The sequence below is a fragment of the Phocoena phocoena genome, chromosome 9, assembly GCF_963924675.1.
Source record: "Phocoena phocoena chromosome 9, mPhoPho1.1, whole genome shotgun sequence".
Classification (NCBI taxonomy): domain Eukaryota; kingdom Metazoa; phylum Chordata; class Mammalia; order Artiodactyla; family Phocoenidae; genus Phocoena; species Phocoena phocoena.
The window spans coordinates 16,624,166-16,643,119 of NC_089227.1; the positions used below are offsets into that span (position 1 = coordinate 16,624,166).

The following is an 18,954-nucleotide window of genomic DNA, read 5'->3' on the forward strand; positions in this document are numbered from 1 at the left end:
TACACATGCTGCCTAGATGTTGCTTTAGTGAAAGAGGTTCTAAATGCTAAAGAAACAAGCTTTGGTCACAAAAAGGATGGAGAAATGCTCCCAGACGGAGAGGACAGACTCCCTGCAAAGAGTTGTTGCTTTGGGCGGAAGCTGCCCAGATGGGGAGGCAACCTCTGGGGGGCCTCCCCAAACCCCAATCTTTTCATTAAAGAATATTTTGAAACTTAAAATGACAACAAAAAAGACTACAGGAGAAGTACTGCTGGGATTTTAGGAGTGACGTGGGTACTATAGGGTCTATGGGAATGTTGTCAACAACAGGACAGATGGGCAGTCGTTCTGGAGAAAACCACTGGCCAAAAAGACCTCGTGTCTGCCTGAATGTTTAAATGGCACTATTGCTGCTGTGTTTGTTCAAAGGAGATGAACCCCACCTCCATGAGAGGAGAATTTAGTATTTCCCACCTCCCCTTTAAATGGTAAAACTCTTCCAGGTTTGTTTGTGTGTGTGTGTGTGTGTGTGTGTGTGTGTGTGTGTGTGTATGTAACCATTTTTCTCTTCCAGGAAATTGTCACAATGTGTGACTTTTAGCCTTCAAGAAACACAGGACTGAAATGTGTCAAATCCCTGGAAATAGTCTGAAACTCAGTTGAGTTTACGCAGAAAAACACACTAAAAATCCTAAGACCATCTGGCCACAGAGATCTCAGTTTCTCTGACAACCACCCCTGGAGCTGTGAGAGGGGAAGTCTGGTAACCGCCACATCGAAAATCAGCCAGGAGAACAAACAAGCACAGACAGGTTTCAAAACAATACATCCCAGTTCCTGTTCCACTGAAGGTCAAGGCGCATGTCATCTCTCAAGGTTAACGTGGTCCTCAAGTAGACACGCAGGAGGAAGAGTCAGTCCTAAAATGCTGGTACAAATCAAACCATGTTTCAGAGGTGCTAAGGGAGGGGGCTATTTAAAGGGAGCCTGAGACAAATGTGCATATAAAGTAATCACTTGTTGCCTCTACTGATCTGTTTTGTGTTCATATGGCTCTAAAATAGGTATATTGCAGTAGCAATGACGACTTTTCTGAGTTACGTTCATTCACAGTTATTAAATTTGCAACAGTGAACATTTTACTCCTTGGGTATTTGAAATACCATTTGATAGTCAAAAGTGAACGCAGACCAGGAAGGAACAGAAAGAGAAAGCCGAATGTGGACGCCCCCCACCCAGGGAGCTGGGAGACCCGTGGAGGAGCTGGTGGACAGGTGAGGTGGGACAAGCCAGGGCTCTCAGGACAACCTGTAGTTGAGCCGACGACGTTTCAAATGAGAGAAGGGACCCTCCTCTACAACAAGAGACAAGCAAGCATTTCCTGTGTTAGTAACTGATAAATACACACCTGGAGCAAAAATCAAGAGAAGCTCGCCATCATTGGCGAGTCCTGAAAAATATATGTAAAATTTGCATCTTCTAGGCAACGTCTTGATTAGGTAAATATTCAAAGGCTAAACCTGCCTGCCAGGAGCTCTTCCTTAAAGCCCTGTCCTTCAGGGCTGTGTCATCCTGCTGTTCTATATTTGCCAGTCTCACTGATTATGGAATTCTTCTATTTGCTGTCTGGTTTTAGGAGAGGGGCTTACTGAGAAGCATCATTTTGCACTTGGGGAAGGAACAGAGGTGACTGGGGGTGGGGGGTCACACCCGAAGCAGGTGGGCAGAGGTGAGGGCTGCAGGCACCATCTGGTTGATGTTCCCAGTAGGTGGTCAAGAGGAAGGCCAATTACCTGAAATTTCTGGAAGTGTCGACTCGTCTTCTTTCCAGAAGTCCCCATCACAAACAGGAAGTCTGGAGTTAGCACAAATGGCACTCTCTCTTTATTAATGCCCAGGAAACTTTTGTAATTCCCAAGAATGTGCCCAAAGTCGATATGGAACAGATTTCCTTAAGAGAAGAAAATGTCTGACGTCATTATACTGGCCTCAGCACTTGCAAACAACACCCTGGTTTGTTCATTTCTTGAAATATTTTGAAGTTGCCTGAAAATGAGCTATCTTGGGTGAGAGAGCTATTTTTACTCTTAGCTTGTGATGTATTTTGTCTTAGCAGGTGTGTGTAGTAGTAGCCACAAAGCACTCTTCGAAACAAGCGTAGTTTTGGTATCCTTCTGGCGTTCTTTCAATGACAGCCAAACACCATTAAAAGAATTCTTGTCTGAGAATTATTCTTACAAATATAAACCAAAACTCTCTGGCTTATATGTCATCATTATGCCCAAGACTCTCTTAGGCTCTTTCTGTAACTCAGGAGAGACTGATGTTTCGCTCTGTTTGGGGGAGGGGCAGTCACCTTTTATTTTTGAGTAGCAGGCTAGAAATAAATCATTTTGAATCTCCTTCGGGTCAATTTCTACCACTGTCACCATCACCACCACAATTCCCTTCCTCTCTTCTCATTTACAGAGCTCTCTATCATACGAATGATCCATAAATGCATTATCTCTTGATTCCCACAGGGAGTTAGCGATTTACCCCGATATGGTGTTTTTTCCAGACTCTACTCTTAAATTGGTCCAGATTTCTTAGAGGAAAATGTCATGGTATGCAGCCAATACTGACCACTGTCAGAATGGACAGTGACCCAGCGAGGAGCAGTAGGTGTGGAAGGCACGGCATTTCAGATTGAAGGGTATCAAGAAAAGGTGACTCTGTTAGTTGCTTCTCTGCACCGTCTGACACTGTTGACCACGTCCACCTTCCTAGCTTTCTAGCTCCTGTCTGGCTTGTCCTTCTTAATTCTCCTTTGCTGCATCTTCTTCTGTTACTCACTCCTGGCTCCTCCGTAGGGTGGTCACAGCCTCTGTGTCCCTATACAATAATGACCTCTAGATCTTTGCTCCAACCTTGAGCTCCATTTAAAAATTACTCTGTGCTGGGGAAGGCAGGGATGGGGGGGTTAGTGTTTAATGGGTACAGAGGTCCCATTGGGGAAGATGAAAAAGTTCTGAAGGTGGATGGTGGTGATGGTTGTACAACAGTGTGAGCGCAGTTCATGCCACTAGAGTACACACTTAAAACTGGTTAAAATGGTAACTTTTATGTTATGCATATTTTACCACAATCAAAAAACATTACTCTATAAAAAATAAACTCACCTGTCTCTGAGATCATAATATTGTCATTGTGTCTGTCACCTATTCCAAGAACAAAGGTTGCCACACAGTAACCAGCACAGGAATAAACGAATCTCTCCACCGCTGCCTGAAACTAGTTAAAATGCAACCAAATATTAGTTGTGTCCCAGCTACAAAGAGCAGCGTGAATCTATTACAAAGAACTCCCAAAAAGACACTGTTCTGGGAATCATCTTCAGAGAGCAAGTTAGTGGTACCTGATATCATTAATGTTCTATCTATTAGGAGCCAACTTTCTCATTGCTCTACTTACATTTTAGGTGAAGATACAATGAATCACAGTAGCATGAGGAGGAAACGACAGTCAAAGGACAACAGTACTTTAATCAAAGGGTTCACTGCCTTTCCATGCATCGTTTGCCAATGCCAGTACAGAACCTGTAATGATTCCTCCTTCGTTGGTGAACATATGTTTTGCTTGTGACCACTTAAAAGTACGCATGGGTTCACAAATCCACATTTTAACAGACTAATAAATGCTACTAATTATATTTCCTCCCCGAAAGACTGCTACCCACGCAAATGAGAAGTGCTAATCCTCTACAACAGAATTTTAACCAGCAGCTGAACAGCTTGTGAAGGACTCAGCGGATGTACTTCCGAGGAATGGAAGTGACATTTTGAGCATCCATAATTTACCATTTAAATTAGGGTGCAGTGGTAAATTATAAATTACTTTTTAGGGTCTGTAGTGTTTCCAGGTAGTAAAGAGTTTATCTGTGGTAACTAAATTTTTCTGCTGAACGACAGAAATAGATGGTCATAAAAAATGCTAACAAGTTATTTCACAGAACCAAATTTTATGCAAAGCAGGCCTGATAATCAAAGGAGAAGCAAATGCTCAGCGAGGTCTGAGTGAGCACCTCTGTTTTGCACAGATCTGCTGTGTCACCAGGGGAAATTGCTTAAACCCCAAGGAGCTCAGGAGGAAGGTGCTTCACCAGTGAGTCAGGAGGCATGGCACTGGTAGACCCCTTAAAAACATGTCATTATTCTGCTGTATCATGATAACTTGTCAGGAGCCTTCAGAGTAGGGAGAAGCAGGAGCCCACCTTTTCTTCAATAGGGCATTTCTCTTTGAGCCAGTGATTCAGCACTTCATCTTTAAAGGCGCCCGTGTTGCCCACTGTGCTTTGCTGAATTTTGGCGATCGTCGTGGCGTCTTTCACGATCTCGATCATTCCTGCGGGAAGATGCACAGAGTCTGATGTGAACTGGGGCTGAGTGCCTGACCCAGAGGAGGAATGGCTGTGTCTTTGTTGAGTGGAGGGCAGAGAGCTTTCTTAACCACAGGGTTATTTTCCACGTTCGTGCTGGTGGTTTTCTTAGGAGGAAGAGAAAGAAAAGGAGGCGGATAGGGAAGTTGTGTGGGACCTGCTTTCACTATCCCTGAATGAAAAGAGGAAAGGGTTGGTTTTGAATAAGCAAAAGCATTAATGTGCCAAACACATCCTTCTTCCCTTGGCAACCTTTGTCTTTTCCGTTTTTAAATTTCAGGGTCAAATGGGAATGATGTTCTCTACTTCTCAAGTTGGAAACTTGACTAAAAAATCTGTTTGACTGAAATTAAAATGTGAAATGTCTGTAAAAGCACCTAAGAGGAGAGTATGTAATAGCTTTGATAATGTAAAGTCTGGGATGGTGAAACAAGTGACAGATCTTTCCATCTACTTTTAAATGTTATTTGTGAGAGAGAAGTTTACTGTGCAATGAAACGAGTGAAAATTTAGCGGTGGAGAAGTAAAGAGGAAGGAACAAGTTCTCACTAAAATCACCTCCATGTACAGCCAGTCACAAGGAGTTGAATCACGCATTCATATATTTTCAACATGTCCGTATTAAACTGAGTTACATGCATCAGCCTGGGAACATCTTCTTCCTTTTAATATGGATAATGATTGTAAATTTTCTGTTATTAAATGCCTACACTGAAGGGATGATGGCCGCTTGGCATGCGGGATCTTAGTTCCTCAACCAGGGATCGAACCTGTGGCCCCTGCAGTGGAAGTGCAGAGTCTTAACCACTGGACTGCCAGGGAAGTCCCATGGGATGGCGGTCTTTTAAAATGAGATGAGCAGTATATTCATCTTCTGAGGTCCCCACGTACCTATTTTGTCGCCAGTTGAAATGCAACCATATGGCAGGAGGCACAGATCCAAAGATTCAGTCTCCCAAATGGACTCCATGATTCGTAGAATCTGGGCATCAAAACACAAAAACGTTTCCATCATAAATATGTATTATTCTTCTCTGTTAAAAACAACAACAGTCTTCTCTGGTAACACAAAATATTGAAGTGAACATAAAATATGTAAGTAACAAGTGTACTTTTATTTATCAACCTGGTACTCTAATGTTTCCCTTCCTCGGGAGCCTGTTAATTTCAGTCCCTGAGAGGCACCTTGGGGAAGAGAATAGTTGGATTTCTCTGGGGGTAGGTTTTAGTCATGATTTATCTATTATTCAAATGTTCCTAGTTATGTGTATTTTACCACAATAGAAAAAGTTCCACTCTCACATCTTTACACATTTTTATCCATAAGGCACTCTTGGGCTACAACCAAGGCAACAGTAACGGCGATGATAATGATAGCTGACATTCACCGAGGACTGTTTTATGTTGATCCTTTTTATTAACCCTCTAGTGTGGGTATGATTACTTTTCCCATTCTTTTTCAGATTCTTTTCCGTTATAGGTTATTACAAGATATTGAGTAGAATTCCCTGTGCTGTACAGTAGGTCCTTGTTGTTAATCTATTTTATATATAGCAGTGTGTATCTGTTAATCCCAAACTCCTCATTTATCCCCCCTTTGGTAACCGTAAGTTTGTTCTCTATGTCTGTGAGTCTATTTCTGTTTTGTAAATAAGTTCATTTGTATCATATTTTAGATTCCATGGTTTGCCTATTTTAAATAAATCACATGAAATATTAGAAATGGTGTTACTTCTACAGTATTAAACTAGGGTATAGAGAATATTACTTTACAAATCTGCAAAGCTGAAGTTTATGTTAGATAATATGAAAATGATCAGCATCGATACCTTCACCATCCGTCTTCCGTTCTAGTAATCTGTTCACCCTTGTTACGTAACTGCATGAATTCTCCAGTCACCTACCTGTTCACCTTCTCCCTCCTTCCTATCACATCATTCACTTCAGTTTGTGTATGTGGATGTGTACCAAAGGTGATGTATCTAAGGAGAGCATCTGAGAGTGTGTGGCTATGTCTGTGGATATGAATAAAGTGGATACCTGGGGGTAAAATAGGTTTCTATTCCATGTTGCCGCACTAGGAATGCATTGTGTAAGAAAGAGGTTAGGGGAGGGAAGTGTATCTGGCTATTTGGGAATGCTGGGTATGCATCTCCTCAGGAATGGACAGAACTGTGGGGCTCACTAGATTTCCTATCTAATGGTCCACGGCTATATTCCCCTAGTGAAAACTCTATTACGTCACCTTTGATCACTGTTCATCATACAAAATAGGAGAATGGAACAGGGTCAGTAGAAGGCATTTCTTTAGATTTAGTACAGAATTCTTGTTTCAGATAGCTGAAAAAAAAAATCCTTAACGGCAGCACACCTGTAAAATCAGCATGTCCTGGCGCAGATCGTCGCCGTGTTTAAAGATAATTCCAATTGTTTCATTTGACAGAGCTGTAGGGTCGGCACATTTAAACTCAAGCCACAGGGGCTTTTTCTTGGAGGCCATCACTTTACATCTTTCAATCTGTAAGAAGACAGCCACATGTTTCCCACACACAATTGAAGACACATTGTGGAGATGCACACCCTCTTGAAAAGCATCTCTGTAAACATCTAGGACAAAGTCCCAGTTGCAAAAGGATTTTCAATGATTTGGGTAAAAATGCAGAAGGCATTTTCACCAAATCCAAAAATGCTAGTGAGAGCAAGTTACAACACTTAAACCAGTGGTTCTCAAGGTGTGTTGCAAGGAACCCTAAGCATCTGTGGAGGTGCCTAAGAGGTGTGGCATATCCCATCCTCTGTATACCCCCCTCCCGTAGGACTCTTGTCCCCTCTAACAAGGAGCAATTGTGCTGTTATTTGTCTATACATATCTGGCCTCCCTCTAAGAATTAGTTTGAAAAAAAAAAAAGAGTTCTATTGCTACCATAGTGTCTAAAAATGGTTGTCGAAAATCAGATGCAGTCTAATTCCAGGCCAAATGTAACAAGATGAAATTTAACAGCAATAGAGGAGACTCTAGCACTCCGGCACAATGCCTGTCCCCTCCCCCAAACCCCCATACGTCGAAATAAATTCAAGGTGGGAGAAAGGTGGTTTAGCAGCCACTCATTCAAAAAGAGAAAATCTTAGGAGTTTTAGCCAAAAGTGAATTCACCAAGGATCAAAAATGTGACGTGGTCTTTAAAAAATAAAACAAACACAATTTGAAGCTGTATTAATATATCATTATTCCTACCAATTTCTAACTTCAAAAGGACAGTGGATAGTGTGAGCTTTTGCTAGAGAGCGAGTTTACTGCTAATTGTATATAAAATTAAACATGGATCAGAGACTTAAATGTGAGATTAAAACTTCTAGGAAAAAATATTTGCTACATTGAATTAGGCAGTGTTTCTCAACTTTGGCACTGCTGACATTTGGGGCTGGATAATTTTTTGTTGCAGCGGGGACTGTCCTGTGTAACGTAGGATATTTAGCAGCATCCCTGGTCTCTACCCACTGGATGCTAGTAGCATTCTCCTAGTTGTAACAATCAAAAATGTCTCTCGGGCTTCCCTGGTGGCGCAGCGGTTGAGAGGCCGCCTGCCGATGCAGGGGACACGGGTTCGTGCCCCGGTCCGGGAGGATCCCACATGCCGCGGAGCGGCTGGGCCTGTGAGCCGTGGCCGCTGAGCCTGCGCGTCCGGAGCCTGTGCTCCGCAACGGGAGAGGCTGCAACCGTGAGAGGCCCGCGTACCACAAAAAACAAAAACAAAAACAAAAACAAAAAATGTCTCTGGACGTTACCAAATACCCCTTGGTGGAGGAGGTGGAGGTTCACCCCTGGTTACTGGATGAAGCAAATATTTCTTAGGCCACGAAATTCATGAAGTATAAAAGAAAAAGTGACAAATTGGACTTAATCAGAATTAAAACCTTCTGCCACAGACTGGGAGAAAATATTTGTAAACTATATACCTGATAAAGGATTTGTATCCAGAATATATAAATAACTCATAAATAAGAAGAATCCAGAATATATAAATAACTCATAAATATATAAATCCAGAATATATAAATAACTCATAAATAAGAAGAAGGTGGTAACCTAAATTAAAAGTGAATGGAAGATATGAATAGAAACTTCTCAAAAGAAGATGGAAACTTATCAAAAGCACATGAAAAGATGCTCAGCATCACTAGGGAAACGCAAATAAAAACAACAGTGAAGTACCACTTCATACCCATTTGAATGGCTAAAATTAAGAAGACTGATGATAACAAGTGTTCTCTAGGATGTGGAACAATCGGAACTTGCACACATTGTGGTGGGAATATAAAATGGCACGGTTGCCATTACAAAATGGAAAACCAGTTTGGCAGTATCTTATAAACACACACGTCCCATCTGACCCAACTATCTCACTGTTAAATATTTACTCAAAAGGTGAATGGAAAACAAATTGTGGTATAACCATATAAGGGAATATTACTCAGTCATAAAAAGGGACAGATCACCGAGACACACAGCAACATGGATGGATCTTCAGAGCCTTATGCTAAGTAAAAGTATCCATATACAAAAACTACATGCTGTATGATTCCACTTCATGACATTCTAGAAAGGGCAAAATTACACGATAGAAGACAGATCTGTCATCCGGGATGGAGGATGGAAGGAGGAAAGGACTAACTGCAAAGGGATATGAAAGAATCTTTTCTATAAATTTCTATGGAAATATTCTATATCTTGATTGTGGTGATGGTTACATGGTTGTATACGTTTGGCAAAACTCCTTGAACTGTACACTTGCAACGAATACATTTTATTGTATACAAATGGTTTCTCAAGAAAGCTGATTTAAAACAAAATGGATGGAAGATTGCCTGGTGTTGAGGTTTTTAGTATCTAGCGATTAGGGAAGGGCTTGATGGAAGCCCATCTGGGGACTTTCCACCTTCCCTGTCTCTCTATAAACGTCAGCTTTTATGCACTAGGCCCAGTAAAGCAGGCAGAGCCATCATCAAGACATAAAGACCAGGGAGAGACATCAACGTGATACCTACCACCAGGGCTCCTGCTTTCAGTCCAGGGTCATACGGAACTCTGAAGCTTTGGGGGAGATTCAAATTCTGTAGGATTTCAAGCTTTTGCTTAAGTTGGGAAATAACTGTAATTGTCAAACGCACACAAGAGTTACATGAGCTCAAGAAATCACCAATATCATCTCTTAACATTTCCTGAGGCCTCAGGTATTGACAACATTCTATATATTTGGTAGGGTGAGGAACAGAAGAAGAGGGGGTAGGTTTCTGTCTTTGAGGAACTAACCATTGAGGGTGGCAGGATAAGTCAGGCTTCCTGGGAGCAACATAGCCACGTACACACATTACAACCGGGGACAGAAATATCTGAATATATATGGGATACCCAGACATTCAGAGGGAGAAGGCTGCTTTATGGATAATGGTAAGGAATTACTGTAGTTTTCTTTCCAACGTGTGAAGCTTTAAACTGCCATCTGATTTGGGAAACAGGTATTGGAAGACCATATTAAATGGAATTCGGTTAGGGTTTGGGAAATTCTTTTCAGAAGAGGAAGTTGGGTTGTGTGGAGGCAATGTGATAGTCTCAAAACTGTGAAGGCAAAATACATAAATGAAAAATTACTGCCTATTCCCAATAAAGATGTTAAAAAAAAAATTACTGCCTGGGTACCAGACAGACTGGAGGCTGGTACAAATGTTGCTCTTTCTTTCTTACAATAAAAATAAAGCAAGATTATTATTACCATTATTATTTTTAGAAGAGACCGTTATTGGTTTATTGGAAAAGATTCAAGGCAAAAATGGCAAGTCAGAATATTCAGAAGTTTAAAATACTCGCTGAGTATGTTTGTGAGTGTCCATTATGAGCCCTAGTGGTGGATCGAGATATACAAACGTGAATAAGAGATAATTCCTAGCTTCAAGGCTCATACAGTTTAATAGACCAGAAAGATGTGTTAATGGCTTTAATTTAATGTAGTAACAACCAAAACCTATGGGAATACAGAAAAAGAGTGATTAACTTTCCTAAAGCAGGGGCTGAGGGACAGGATTTCTTAGGGATAAGAAGACAACATTGGAACACAGAGGAGGTGATATATATGTTTTTATAGGAAGTACATATATAAAAAAATATATATGTACATATAACTATATATGATGTATATGTATACATATACACAAAGAAATTAAAATAACTTCTCAATAATTCATTACCTTAAAAGACTGAGGACTTGAAAATTAGATGCATGTATTGAAAGATGGGGAAGAAAGGATATTTGGAAATAACTAATCTTTTTTTGTGTGTGCGCATAGTTGCTCTTAAAAACTACATCTTACATCTGCGTAATGCTGTTTTAAGTTTTCAAAGAGTTTAACATCTATTATCATGCATTCATCATTAAAATATATATGTAGTTTTAAAAAATATTAACACATAAAGGGGGAACTTCAAATTTGCTTACTCCGTGAAGACAGAAGATTAAAAAATGTATTCTTGGCTACCTTGAGGAAGGTGCGACTTGCGTTCCAGCAGGAAGAAGGATCACGGGAACGATGGCATTTGGAGACAAAGGCATTTGGAAAGAGAACCAAGAGAACAGAGCCACCGTACCTTGGGAACTGACGTCATACTTTTCTGCAGAGAGCGATTTAACATCCATGGTCACCTTCTGTAACATGTCAATTACTTGGACTTGCTGGGTGAAGTCGTGTAGCATGGCCGTGCCACAGCCCCTCAGATAGGCTTCCAGGATCACTGCAAACCTCTGCTGGTAGTGTCTGGACTGGGCGATCTCACTTCTCAAGAACCAAAATAAGAAGTGACCAATTCTTTTGTTCTGAGGGTGAAAACAAGAAGGTTGCCATTATTATGACTAACGCTCTAGATCTATCAGCCAATTCTCTGTAACTTTCTAAATGTCACGCTCTTATCAAAATGGAAGTACTTACTCTTAAACCACGCTTCAGCAGAAATCTGGCAAGGGCACTGTCATGGTACGGTTCAAATTTCACAGCCTAAAGGAAGAACACATTGGCATTTGTGGGATTGCATTCTCCATTGATTAATCAGGAAACAGCAAAGGGAGAAAAACTGGTGCTCTGCCTTAGTGGGTTTGTATGGATAGGGCGATGAGAATCTGAGCAGTCACTTAAGTTCAATCCTTTCTTTTCAAGGACAGTTTGGGCCAGGGTGAACCACTTGCGGAAGGACCAGGATTAGAAGCCAGAACTCCTGACTCACAATCACGTGCTTTTGATGACTTCAGAGATGAAGAGGTGAGGGCTTTTGTTCCCATGAAGGCTTACCTGATTTGTTGGAAAGATAGAAGGGAAAGATGGAGACGGCTATAACACATCTATAAAGGTGGAAGGGAAGAAAGGTTGTTGGAAAGAAAATAGACAGTGGGGATATTGTACATGCAGGGAGAGAAATGTTTGTTAGATGTGGAGATCCTAAAACTCCTATAGCTTCTCTTCTGCTCGAGTTGTGTGGTTGGCCTCTCACTGGCAAGTCGCTGTGCTGCCTCCCAGGTTCTTACTGCAACTGGTCATTACTCCCTGCCATGATGCAGTGCATACAGGGCTATTTGTCTGAAAATCTCTTGTTTTATCTGGTTCCTCAGGTTCAGCAGTGTTTAGTAGTTTTCACATCACTTGGCTAATAACAGAGATATTCACATAGGTGGCAGCTCTGTGACTGAGGAAAAGGAACCAATGACAAGTGAAAAACAGGGGCTGGACCGAAAACAGGGCCCAGGTGGGTGGCTTCCCCAAGCTCGCCCCCCACCCCCTGCCCCTGCCCGCTGCAGCCTAGCCAGTTAAAAATAAAACATAAAAAATAATTCAATTCTGGTGGGTGCATGGATATTTGTTACCCCATTCTCTACTTTTCTGCAAGTCTGCAATAGTTCATCATTTTAAAAGCAGTAAGACTAACAAAACTTGATTATTAGACATGCACATATAAAATTATAGGGTAGATGTCATGTATAAGCATAAAGAGAGGTTTAAAATTAAATATCTCAGAGTATCTCCTTTATAAATAGATACGGTCTATCCTTTTTTCCTAAGAAATAAGAGATATTCCCATTCCACTTTATGTTTTGGGGCCAGGGGGCTTTTGGGTATGATCTCCAATCCTTACTCTGGTTTTTCAGTTTGGAAATGATCAGAGCAATGCTAACTGGATAATAGTTCAGTTATCCCCACGCTTTCAAAGGTGAGGTGTGCTCTCATTGGTGCCATAGTAGCTGCAGCTAAGATCTTAATTCTGAAACTGTGGCTATTTAGCCACCAGTAGTCACTTCAGAAATGCTAAGTTTCTAACCCAAACGTGAGTCTTTCTGACATTCTTTGTGTTTCACTTCTGTAAAGATGATGAAGATCTCAACCAGGAGACCATTTTAATTAGGAATGAATGAGTCATTTGGCCATATCTGCAGTGGCTCAAATAGTTTTACAAATGACTACTTCTTCAAATTTAGGACCACAGATTCAATGTTAATATTACTTATTGACCTCTTTCATTTAAACATTTCCAAGAAGAGCACTATTTATTTTCCAACTCTGCGAAGTTTACTTGTGAAGACGACAATGGCAAATAATTCACGATCGCCTTGGGACTTGGAACAGATCTCATGCAAATTTGTTTTCTGTTCTTTTTGTCATGGAGAGCTAGAAAACTGAGGAGACTTTGATTTTTCTAAAATTTTCAGTAGCGTTTATGCCAGCCTCTGAACTCATGGAAGATAAAAATATCGATTATATTTGATAGATGAAAGCAAAGGCCAAATACAATGTTTCAAGTATCTGCCTAATGGGAAGGTGAAGATTCAAAGTTGAGAGTATCCAAAATTCGCATCAGAAAACTTCAGAAACTTCCTATGAATATAGATAATGATTAGACAGTTTGGTGTCCACCAGTCAGCCTGGCTAATCCAAACCGTCTCGGATCAAACATCACCTACTCAGAACTGTCCCTGGCTTCCTCAGTCTCAAGCAAGCGTCCCCAGAACCCCTGACTCTTTTCTCATAACACTCTGTAGCTTTTCCCCAAAGTGTCTGTCACAACGTGTTACTCAATATCTGCCTGTATGCGTACTCATTTGGTGTCAGTCTTCATGCACCACAAGCTGCACTAGGGCAGAGTCCAGCCCTGCTTTGATCACTGCTCTATATCCAGCAACCAGAACTGAGGAAGCATTCGGTCTGTGCTGTTGAATTCATGAATGAACACTTCTGCTCTCTAAAACTGAATTCCCTTCCAAGTCCTTTCCTCCCTCTTCCTTGTCAAGCAGTGCAATATAGTTTGAGAATGGCTATCGTGAGCAAGAGAGCTCTTCCTCCTTTCTTTAACGTCCTAAGGAGACCCTTGATTTAGTCGAGGGTTTAGCAAATGATTTAGCCTCTCTGGACCCCAGGGAAAGGCATGTGGAGAGCAGTGGACACACAGTACCAGACCTATCTAAAGAGAGGGGCTTTCAAGGTCCCATGCGGATATGAGATGTTACTCTATGAATTGTGACAAATACAATCAGAGAGTATGACGTTTTTCCTCTAGGACACACTATCCTGACACTGCTGGGTTGACGCCAGATATTGGGACGCAGTGAAAAGAGCAGGGCCAGGAGTCAGACCTCCTGGGTTTGAATTTGACTTTCAAAGTATGTGACCTTGGGCACATTACTTAGCCTCTCTGTGCCTCAGTTTCCTGATATATAAAATGCAAATATTAACTTGACCTCTATCGTCGTCGTTGGGAGAGTTAAATGTGATAATACACGAAAAGCATGTAGATCACCTGCAGCCTTGGCACAAGGGAGCATTCGATAAGTCAAGTCTATCATTGATACAGTAAATGACAACAAAGTATTCCCACAGGAACGGTTCTCCTAAAAAGCAGAAATATTAATGTCCTCAAAATGCTTGTCAACAAGCCCTCAAAGACAGTAAAAAAGTAAGTGGGACAGCTTACTACTTTTTGAGGTAGTTTCATTAGATCTCCTTTGACTGATCGTGACTCTCTGGACAAGGGGCATCGGAAGACAGCTGAATGGGGCACCTGTGCATATGCAGATAAATCCCTTGAGATGAGTGCATCCCCCTACCTGGACCAGCTGCAGCAGGTAATGTAGCACGTCATCGTCTTCCAAGCTCTCCAGTTTCTGAACGGCAATGGCTCTTACGTTTTCATCCGAAAAGCTGCAGTCCAGGAGTTGCATTGTTAATCCAACATCCAAAGCACTTTGATCCCAGACCTCCCTTCTGGCTAACAGTTGATATGTTTTGGCCACAATTTCTTGCTGTCCCCATTTCACTGAGCTAAAGAGCTTAGGATACGCTTTGGGATCCTTCAGACTTTCATATCTGAAATGCCAGAGCAACTCTTTGTCTTCGGCTGTGAGAGGGTTAAGTGGATCGGTGGCTATGATCGCCTCTAGTTGCTTCCGAAGCTGATTGGGCATTTCTGCTCGAACCCGGTCCCCTTCCGGGTCAGGGGTGGGCCGATGCTTAGGCAAGGCTATGGGGTGACAGTAATTGTCCAGAAGAATGGAGATGGACATTGAGTTCTCCTTGTCCGGGTTGGTGGCAGACGTGAGCTTGTCAGCATTGATGCTGCCATGGTCTTCCGCCTTCCCGGATAACTGCCACATGTGGAGCACGTACTCCCCGTGGCGCAGGAGGAACCGGTGGTCTATGAGCAGCAGGTTCACGTAATACAGAAGCTGAGCTTTGCCCCTGGACTCGGGACTGGGAGTCTCAGCAGAGGCCTTACCAGACAGAGCTGGAGCTTTGCCGCAGTAGATCTGGAGGTTCAGCAGAGCCCCTTTGGGTAAGTCTTTGATCTTGATACTGAACTCAAGCCACACATTCCACAGCACCTCCTCCGTGAAGGGTTTGGGGCTGGTTCTCCTTTGGCAGAGGACCTGCTGCCCATACTGGATGTTCGCCTCCACAAAAACCGTGAGGTCCGCGTTCCGGGGCAGGACGGGGATATCGATGCCTCTGATTTTTACCCTGAACTTGTGGTCACAGTCCCACAGGGACACGGTGAACACGCTCTCGTGGTCCTTCCCATGGATGGTCAGCTGCTCGTGGTAGCCGGTGACTCCCGTGCAGTCGTCCACCAGCGGCCACTCTTCCTTCCTCACCTCGTCCAGGGCTGGGTCTGGCGGAGTGTCAAGCACCAGGTGAATCTCTTCCCCGTTCTTGAGGCACTGCCTCACCCACTGGAAGTTTCTGATGGGCGTCTCACCCACCAGGTACTCATCCCGGCCACAGACACGCAGCACAAAGTCCTGTTCGTTCTGGCTTTCAGGGATATCCATCAGGGACTTCTTCTTGGCCATCTTGGTAAAGAAGCTCTGGAGGATGGTGCCCGGGGTGTCATCGGCTGAGACCTTGATGGTCTGGCTGGTGGTGCTGCGATGAATGACAATGAAGATGTAGTTGTTGGTGATCTTCTTCAGCAGGCACTCGGGGAGGGGCTTGGACGTCACCCAGGGGTGCATGGCGTAGAGCTTGGTGTCGCGGCCGGCCACCTCGGCCACGCGCGGGGTCACCAGGCGGCGGCGCGTGAACTCCAGCTCGTCGTCGTGCACGTTGCTGACGTCGGTGACGTCGTAGCCAATGAGGGCCGTGAGCTGGCGCTGGAAGGCCAGCGTCTCCTCCGAGGGCGCGAGCCTCTGCACCACGTGGATCTGCCCGGGGCTCCGGTGCAGCACCTTCCAGTAGCGCAGGCAGTCCAGGGTCTGCACCACCTGGTACTTGTCGTAGATCTCGTACCACTGCCCCTTCTTCTGGTAGAGCAGGAGGAAGTGGTCGGGGCTGAGCCGGTGGTAGAAGTCGGCGGCCACGCTGGTCTCCAGCGCGCGCAGCCACACCTGGGCCTTCATCTGCTCCACGTTGCCGTGGCCAGCCACGTGCAGCAGCGCCGTTTCGGGGGTCTTGGTGTTGCGCTGGCTGGTGGGCAGCACGAACTCAATGGGGATGAGCTCCATGGAGGACAGGCTGGCCGCCACGCTGCGCGGCTTCATCCTCCGGCGCCTGCGGCGGTTGTCCTCTCTCAGCACCACGTGCTGTTCATGGGTCTCCAGCTCCATGCCCTCTGCGACCTGGGAGCAGAGAAACAGGGGGCTCGGTCACAGGGCAGGCACTTGCCCTTTACGGTTTCCCGCGAGCTGGCAGAAGGAGAAGGTAGACGAATGACAAGGATGCGCGCGCGAGGATACCGGGGCTCTGGAGTCGGGGCCCGGGAATCCTGGCCCCCGACACTTAGAATCTGGGGGATGAGCCCTTTAAATAATCTCTGAGCCTGTCTCCTATCTGTCAAATGGCGTTAGCAGTACCTCAGAGGGGTAAGTAAGGTGACAGTTAAATAAGGTAATATACTTGTTGAGTATGGGCCATGGGTAGATGGGGATTCATTAATCTTTCTCTCTGCTTTCATTTCGTTTGAAAATTGAATTTTAAAAGAGAGAGGCAAAGCACCGATCTAGCACTGTGTCTGACCTACTGTGATAGTTCTAAGTGGTAACTGTTGTTGAGCATACTGAATTGCATGGATGAGTCAGATTATCCAGTTAAAGGATCACGTCCTGGTTTATAAGGTGCAATGTGAGGTGCTGAAAACCCCCCTCTGAAAAGAGGCCTTTGACTTATTTCCTCTTTGTTTGGTCTCATTTGTCTCCTAGGGGACCCAGACACCTTACCCAACTGGCCTCACAGTCCCTTTTCAAACTTTCTGATCAGGTATCTGCTCCCTGGTCAACTTCCTGTTTTTGTTTTCTTTTCATTTTTTTCTTTCTTGTTAGGAGAGGTAGTCATTTCATTGATAAAACTCAGAAAGATCAGAATTGGTGAAGTTGCACTCAAGAACATTTGCAGATATTTAAAACTGTGAATCATGAAATGTGTAAGCATCGTGGCTGTCACTGCTCCGTTAGGGCAGCATCTTAGGGGAGTCCCCAGGGCTGTACTCTCCAGATATGAACATTCAGGTAATTTTAACTTTGTACTAGTTCATCCCATCTGCCTCTGGAGAAGCCACAAGATGGAAGGAAGGACCTGCTTTTGGGCCCCAATCGATTATTTAACTTCTTTTTGCTCTAACATTTTCATCTCTATAACGAGAATTCACCAATTTATTCTCAACAATTTATCCACTGTACCTTCACAAAGCATTTAAGTATAAATGTGACTTACTGTAGTAAGAAACTCTTCAAATAATGATTGAAATGCTAAACATCTTAAAATTGAGATATGAATAAGGTATTTTGACTTTACTATTTAGTATCCTTTAATATTTTGTAAGATGTTCTAAATAAGAATCAACTAGTGAAACAAAAATTAATGTTTCAGAAAATATTATTTACTTCTTAAAGGACTAAAGTTAGTGACACTCTTAAGTACTTATTTCCCTTAAGAAATAGTGGAGCATTTGACACATACCAGAAAGGAGAGTTTGATTAAAGGGTAAAAAAGGCAGGTTTCATTAGATCCAAACTTCTGTACTCGGCTTAAACTTACTTTTAAAGTCAGTAGTCCCGCTCTTAAAATATTATGAAGTTACACTTAGTAAATACATGAAATCAACTGTCCCAAAGGACTGGCTCTTACAGCTTAAGACCTTCACTATTTGCTCTTTTGCTACTTTACAGAATAACAAAGAAGAGAACTGTAAGTTATGTGAATATTGGCACTAACTTGAAATAAAATAGGTCCAAATTTAGGCAACATGCAAGTACACAGCAATCACTTCTGCCTCCATGACATCAAATAGACTTACGAGATACGAGGTGCAGAAGAAAACTGGCTGACTCAATACTCACTGCTTTCCTTCATGGTTGAGGCTGTGAAGCTTTCTCCTTTTACGAGAAGATATTAGAAACACTGTTCAGTACACTAATCGTGAAGAGTGCACTTGTGAGAACGTGAAGGCTGCTGACACAGCCCCCCGTGCCCTCCCTCTTCCTCCCAAACAAAAACAAAAAAGGGCCGATGCACCTGCAAAGCTATTGCCGGAACCTTGTGGATATCCACACACAAGGGTTGGACTAGACAATGAAACAGACATTCAGTGGCAGTATCATCAGATGAACGACAACAGTTCCAGATACAAATCTTCTGGCTGAGAAGGAAGTGTCACTATGCCGAGTCAGACCCAACAAAGGGCAAAAAATAGAAGGAAGCAATACCTGATAAAGCGGCGGAGGTGATGATGTTGAAGGATCATTTGTTTAATTTCTGAAAACAAAACAAATTCAAACCTACCCAGTGTGCTTCTAAACTCTTCCGCTTTTCTGGGTCTCCCTTCATATCCAGATGCAGAGGAAGTGTTGCAGTTACCAGGAAGGAAGTTTTAACCAAGTTGATTATACGTGTGATTGCTCATTTAAAAAGTGTCAGAAATGCATTTCCTGTTAAAGCACACACAGCCCAGCACGAACGTGAGCTAAGTTGACTATATATTTTTTACTCTTCGAACTAATTTCGTAAAAAGTGTGAGAGTGGAAATGAATTAAAAT

General features: G+C 43.0%; 1 protein-coding gene across 1 annotated transcript in view; it reads right to left on the reverse strand.

Moving 5' to 3' along the window:
- PIK3CG (phosphatidylinositol-4,5-bisphosphate 3-kinase catalytic subunit gamma) overlaps positions 1-18,692 on the reverse strand; it is a 33,919-nt gene extending 15,227 nt beyond the window's left edge. The window contains exons 1-10 of the mRNA XM_065883669.1: positions 18,625-18,692; positions 14,536-16,542; positions 11,378-11,443; positions 11,040-11,265; positions 9,446-9,549; positions 6,771-6,917; positions 5,291-5,381; positions 4,235-4,365; positions 3,144-3,255; positions 1,776-1,933 (exon numbers count right to left, since the gene is read on the reverse strand). Of these exons, the coding sequence (XP_065739741.1) occupies positions 1,776-1,933; positions 3,144-3,255; positions 4,235-4,365; positions 5,291-5,381; positions 6,771-6,917; positions 9,446-9,549; positions 11,040-11,265; positions 11,378-11,443; positions 14,536-16,530 (3,030 nt within the window). The 5' untranslated portion in view covers positions 16,531-16,542; positions 18,625-18,692. The remainder of the gene's footprint in view (positions 1-1,775; positions 1,934-3,143; positions 3,256-4,234; positions 4,366-5,290; positions 5,382-6,770; positions 6,918-9,445; positions 9,550-11,039; positions 11,266-11,377; positions 11,444-14,535; positions 16,543-18,624) is intronic.
- Between the last annotated feature and the right edge of the window lie 262 nt (positions 18,693-18,954).